At 41.2% G+C, this 6,640-nt stretch overlaps 1 protein-coding gene across 1 annotated transcript; it reads left to right on the forward strand.

Moving 5' to 3' along the window:
• Positions 1-2,389: 2,389 nt before the first annotated feature.
• On the forward strand, positions 2,390-6,074 carry LOC148867323 (rho GTPase-activating protein 2-like). The gene is made up of 4 exons (XM_088981243.1): positions 2,390-3,560; positions 4,175-4,295; positions 4,428-4,778; positions 4,901-6,074. The coding sequence occupies exons 1-4, from the start codon at positions 3,244-3,246 to the stop codon at positions 5,507-5,509; spliced, it is 1,398 nt and encodes a 465-aa protein (XP_088837369.1). The 5' UTR covers positions 2,390-3,243; the 3' UTR covers positions 5,510-6,074.
• Positions 6,075-6,640: the final 566 nt, after the last annotated feature.

Here is a 6,640-nt window from a genome sequence, read left to right on the forward strand (position 1 = left end):
ATGTCTCGAAAGTACTGTACCATATCTTTGGCTAACTGATACACCTGTTTACATGTGTTTTCAGGGACTCAAATTTTTAGTTAATATATATAACTGAAATTTGGAAAAAAAAAAAAAAAAAACAAAACAAATCACATGGTTTAAAGTACAGATACACTTTTGTCGATACACAAATGTGTATGGATACATTGAACCATGCTCATGACATTTTGGTGAAGAAACACTTATTTCAAACAGGGGTAGAATGGGTATTTTCAAGATAATGTGGTGGGCTAATACACTCTTATTGAATAAACACTTAAAAATAAGCCAAAAAAATTAAACCAAGTTTGGGAGTGGTTAAAAATAAGTACTTATTTGATAAGAACTTATTTTGGGTCGGAACCACACCAATAAGCAAAATAAGTGCTTGTTGTCATAATAAACACTTGTTCAATAAGCTTAAAATTCCAGCTTAGTCTAAATTATTCAAAATTTTCCTTCCAAAACACTCCATGATTACATTTCAAAATGTTAATATTGCCCTTTGTTGAAAGAACAGAGGATTGCTCTATTCAATGAAGCTTTCTTCTCTTCTCCTCTTATCAAAGACTTAGTAGTGGTGGTACTGCTTGAACCAAAAGCTCATGCATCCACATTGGTGAACATTCTTCTTGATGTAGCACTCTTAAAATGAGAGTTAAAATTGTCTCTTTAATGAATAAGCGTTTATTAGAGAAAAAGATGTAATATAATATAAGTGCTTTTTTTTAAATAAATTAGTGTTTATTGGAATAAACCAGGTGTCAAACACAAAATAGTGCTTATTCGAATAAGCACTTGTTGTCAAATGCTTATTCAATAAACACTTATTTTCGAATAAACACTCCCAAACATGGCCTTAGACTTTTGAATAATAAGTGATGGTGCCATACCCCGACCCCCTCTATTCGCCACGTGGACATTGACATGGCTTGAGGTTAAGTGATGTCCTCATCTAAGTCAGTAGTGAGAAGGGCTATGTGTTAGAGCTGATGGTCGCGCCATCCATGACAACCCTAGATGGAATCAAGGCACACGGTGAGTGGTGGGTCATTGATGGCCACCCACACCGAGGAGTGTGGAATTGCCTAAGGATTTTGGCCACCGGTAGCACTCAAGTATTTAAAGGCGCTCCTCTCAAGGTATCTATATCTACCTCTCTTCTAGGGATGACAATCTTCCTCGTCCCCGACGAGTACGTAGGCTCCCCGACCCCACTGGGTCGGGTATGGAGAGTGCTTTTAGCGGGGTTGAATACGATTTGAACCCTTATTCATCATATTCTCTCTCTCCCTCTACTTCTCCCAACGTGGAAAGAACTATTTTGGAATTCCTTCCAAATTTTTACGGTGTCAACTAAAGTAGTGGAGGCTTGAAAGCGAACAAGATTTGTTTGGTTTTTGTTTCTAAAGACAAGGAGCATGGGAGGGATGACAGAGGAAATAGGATGTTTAAAGCAACCAAGGATTTGGGTCTATGACGGGGATCGGGGATGGGGATGGGGGATGATTTGGAAATCGAGGTAAGGGATAGGGAATGTAATCCCCGCCCCATTGCCATTCCTACTCTTTTCCACTCCTTTGACTCTCTAGCCTAATTGCTTTCTTGCTCTCTAGTTGTTTAGCACAACTCAGATACGATCAACTTGGCCTAACTGACCTCCTACATCATTTACTGACTTGAGTGTTGGAGTGCCTCTCCCCGGAAAACCTCATAAGGGTAGGGATGCAAATAGATCATATTATATTCGAATCTGATTCGACATTGTTCATGGCAGATCCGATCAGATCTTATAAGCCTTGATTTGAATTCGAATCCTATCGATAAATCAGATCTTCGGATCTGATTCCATCTTACTTGTTTCTTTAAAAAATAATAAATTATTAAAAGAAAGATAAAATATACCAATTTAAATAAAGAAAAAACAAAATATACAAGTATTTTTTTAATGATTTTTGTCATATATATACATATTTTATATAAAAAATAAATAATATAACAAATTTATAAAAATATAATATAAATAATATATAAATAAATATATAAGATATATATCGAATCAGATCTTCTCATATCGAATAAGGGTGACCTGAATCCTATCCGATTCCCAATTGAATTCTATTATCCCATCCAAAGATCCGAACTAGAATGATCTAAATTCAACTAAATAATATCAGATTATCCCATCCAAAGATATATATCGAATCACCTCTAAAATATTCTTACAGGTCATCCGGTGCATTCTCGGTTCGTTTTGCTCGTTCTCAAAACAACTCGTCTAGTATGTAGGACTTATTTGTTATTTGTACTAAATAAACACTTATTCGGAATTTAGGCTCAATTTTAAAAGAGTACAAATATAAATACAAACAAAATACATAGTCATTAATATTAATATTTCCAACTGAGCCTTAGAAACGCAAATAAGCACTTGGTGTGGTCCCGGCCCAAAACGAATGCTTATTTGAATAATTATCAGAGACAGCATCGGAGATCCCACCATCTCAGATCTGATATGATCCGAACCCCACACTCCAGACAAAGAATTTTCCTATCCTTTCCTTTTTCGGTTTCTTAAGCCAATCGGCACGCTTCACGCGATCAACGTTAAAAGTCCCGATGATCATTATGAGGAACCCCCACATCGATGCTTCTCTCCTTCAACGATGGACTTCTCGATGCGATTTCAATGGCGTTCCCCCCGTTGGATTGTCTCGGAATTTTTGGTGGTGTGGGTCCCGATAAGTACCTTTCGAAGGTGGATCCCATTTTTCCTTCTCCAACGGTCACCTATCCAAGCCGCCCTACCGGTCTACGATCCCTCACCCAAATTGTAGTTTTTTCGGTTAAAAGTATGTCGTAGGGAGACTTTTGGGGGGAATCACAAAATAGACCGGTCAATGAATAGACTAGAAGGGTATTTACGGCATATGGAAAATACGTACGGATTGGCGACGTTGGGTGGGTCAGAGGGGTAGGACATGCAGAGTGGCATTCACGGATTTTCGACCAAATTTAAGGGCCTTTTGTAAAGTTGGAGATAAAGTAAGTAGGCGTTAGAATTTGAAATGGAGGGCCGTTTGTCCAGGAGTTCGAACTTCAAACCCACTTCAAAGCAACAAACAAAATAACGCTTTGGATTTAAAATCTGTTGCGTCTCTTCAGTTGAACTCAAACCCAGATAGATAATAGAGAGAGAGAGAGGGGCGGAGAGAGAGGGAGATGACGGGTGTAGTGATGGTTGCGAAAGGTGTTGGTTGCAGAGGAGATGGTGGTGGTGGTGGCAAGGCAACGAAAGGAGCCGAGGACCAGAACCAGCTCTCCCTCGTTGCGTTTCTTGTAGCAGCTATAAGGAAATCCATGGTCGCTTGCCGTGTCGATCGGCAGGAGGATGTCATCTCCACCGTTCACCAGATGGAGATTGGATGGCCGACCAATGTCCGCCACATCACCCATGTCACCTTCGACCGCTTCAACGGATTCCTTGGCCTCCCCGTCGAGTTCGAAGTTGAGATCCCCGGCCGAGTTCCTAGCGCCAGGTCTTTCTTTCTTCTCTCCTTGGATACTCTTGAAAATAGAGCAGTTTGATACTTTGATCTGGGTCATCTTTCTAAAAGGCATGAAAATGAAGCTTGTCCAGTCTTTTTCTTTTTCTTTTTTTTTTTTTTTTTTTTTTTTTTAGAATTGAGATAGATTAGGCAACTCTCAATTGGGTGATCTCTGAAAACTGGAGTTTCAGTTGACTTTAAATGATTTACTCGTGTAACACTGAGTTTCAGGCGGGTAGCCTGAAAACTGGAGTTTCAGGCTTTCTTCTCTCTCTCTCTCTCTCTCTCTCTCTCTCTCTCTCTCTCTCTCTCTCTCTCTCTTTATAATTGTTAATCTTGACAACGGCCCCTTTGCATCTGTCTCTGTAGTGTTAGCTCGCATGCTTCATGAGCTAATACAAGAGGGCGGATGGAGATGCGAATTGGGTTTAACCTTTTCATGGGGGGGGGTACTCATTGTAGAGGTGCATTCTATATAATATAGTGTTCAGGCTTTCTTCTCTCCCTCTCTCTTTCTCTCTGCAATTGTTAATCTTGACAAGGGCCCATCTGTATCTGAGTACCGCTGTGTTTTGTCTGCTAACTCTGGCTCTCTTTTCTTGCAGTGCAAGTGTCTTCGGGGTATCTCCAGAATCAATGCAGTGTTCTTATGACTCTAAAGGGAATAGCGTCCCGACTATTTTACTGCTAATGCAGGGAAGGTTATACTCACAAGGTGGTCTAAAGGTAAAACTTCGTTCACTCTCCAAGAATGATCGATGTTAATTTAGTTGCAGAGAAAAGTTTAAGTTGTATTGAGTGCTGCTACTAATGTCGAAAGTTATCTATCTTCTCGATTCCTTTGATTGGGCTTTGTAGGCTGAAGGAATATTCAGGATAAACCCTGAGAACAGTCAGGAAGAGCATGTCAGGGACCAACTGAACAGGGGTATTGTACCAGAAGACATTGATGTCCACTGTTTAGCGGGGCTGATTAAAGCCTGGTTTCGAGAGCTTCCAGCAGGGGTCTTGGATGAACTCTCCCCTCAAGAAGTTCTCCGGTGCAACACAGAAGAGGAGTGTGTGGAGCTTGTGAAGCAGCTCCCGCCAACTCAGACTGCATTACTCAACTGGGCCATTGATCTTATGGCCGATGTCGTTGAGGAAGAGGAATCCAACAAGATGAACGCAAGAAATATTGCGATGGTCTTTGCGCCAAATATGACTCAGGTGTTTGATTAAATTGACAAACTTTAATACTTCCAGTGCAACTCTTGTCACAGTTCATGAATGGCTCTGGTGCAATTGATCCTTTCTAATTATCAAAACCTTTTTTTTTTGTGTGTGTGTAGATGTCTGATCCATTGACGGCTCTGATGCATGCTGTTCAAGTGATGAACCTGCTCAAGACCCTGATTACAAGAGCTCTGAGGGAACGTGAAGAGAATGCAACAGGAGGGTATTCACCCTTCTCATCTCATTCATCGGATTTGCAAACTGATGAGGACTTCAACAGTCAGCAAGAGATGGACACGAGCTGTGAATCGAGGGGACCAGCTTCAGATTACGAGGATCACAGTCAGAGCAGCGCTGATGAATATGAAGATGACCCGCTGAATGAAATTGAGGAATGCTTCTTGACGCAGTTGGATGAAAACGAAAAGCCCACAAATGATGCCCCTGAAAATTCAGCTGGAGAACATGGAAGCGAGCAGATCAGTCAAAGCAGCTGCTCAGGTTTCAATACGGAATCTGGTTTCTCCTGCTCTGACAGTAAGAATGAGAGTTCAGGCTTGGGTACAAGTGATGGAGAAGACTCAGGGTCAAGTGACACTTCAATGCAAGAGGCAGCCTACAAACACATCCCTTCAAAAGTATGTGAAAGCAACAGAAGCGGCAGGTACATGGATACGGTGGTTCAGCAGATGGAGTTCTCAAACGGCCCTTCATCCACTAATTGATGTTTCACTTCAAATTCTTACAAGTTGGAAAGAACTGGTTTGCAGGAATTGATTTTGTTTTTATAGAAATTGGAGCGTCTGCAAATTCTACGCAGTGTTAGTCTTTCACCAACGACATTTGGGAGTGCTTTGCATGTGGTAAGGGACCCCTGTTCAGCTCAGGGCTGAACTTGTTGTGTTGTATGTGGTAAGGGACCCCTGTTCAGCTCAGGGCCGAACTTGTTGTGTTGTATGTGTATCAGAATTTCTGCTTAAAATCTTTTTGAGTGTGAATGATGATGATGTTCAGAAACCAAATTCCACATCTCTGTCATATGACACAAAAATTGACAAGGTGTGTATCTACAAGGGTAGTAGGGTGCTTTGTCTGTCTGTGCGGACCTGGTTCAGAACTAGGCCAAACTTGAACTTGTCTGTATCATTTATTTGCAAAGGATTGGGGGAATAGTTGAAATTGTATGCTTCTTCTGTCAAAGGATTGTGAGGAACTCGAGTTTAGTTCTTGGGCTAAACTTTGTGTCTGTTTTATCTGCTTCAATTGTAAAAGAATTCCCTTCAAGTCCAATTATTTTTATGATCTTTCCCTGAACTGTGTAATGCCCAATTGACCATTCCACCGGCAACTGCTTAAAACAACCCAAACTCAGAACAGTGTTGGTTGCAGCCTAGACTGGTTCAGCACTAGGCTCTCCCAGGTCGAACTTGTAGATATCGTGAGTGACTGATGACTAAGGCTTCTCTGGGATAACTAAGAAAAGATACCTCTCTCAGGCATCTTTTCGAGTACCTTCTACCCACAAATACATCTTTGTACATCATAATAATATTGTAAAACCCAGATCCAAGACGTCGATTCATTAAGGGGATGTTTGGAACCGTGGCCATTTTTCAAAAAAAAAATGGTGCCACATCAGATCCGCATAGGCATTATAACAAACGCCCATGTATTGCACGTAGAAATGGAAAATTGAGCTAATAATAATTGATGAAGGAAGATTTGGCCCGACCTCTCTATTATGAGACACGTGGCAGAAACGACAGCTCGGCAAAAGGGGCCAAGCCTAGGCGGGAACAAGGGGACACACTTCGCCGAACTGACCCACCTTGTAACAGCTCGGGATAGACTTCGCC

This window comes from Nelumbo lutea, chromosome 3 (genome assembly GCF_056320005.1).
Source record: "Nelumbo lutea isolate HS-2025 chromosome 3, American lotus-T2T, whole genome shotgun sequence".
NCBI classification, from domain to species: Eukaryota; Viridiplantae; Streptophyta; class Magnoliopsida; order Proteales; family Nelumbonaceae; genus Nelumbo; species Nelumbo lutea.

Coding starts and splice junctions, on each gene's coding strand:
- LOC148867323 (XM_088981243.1), top strand. CDS start 3,244: ATGACGGGTGTAGTGATGGTTGCGAAAGGTGTTGGTTGCAGAGGAGAT. Junction 3,561..4,174: donor GGCCGAGTTCCTAGCGCCAG/GTCTTTCTTTCT, acceptor CTTTTCTTGCAG/TGCAAGTGTCTTCGGGGTAT. Junction 4,296..4,427: donor ACTCACAAGGTGGTCTAAAG/GTAAAACTTCGT, acceptor TGGGCTTTGTAG/GCTGAAGGAATATTCAGGAT.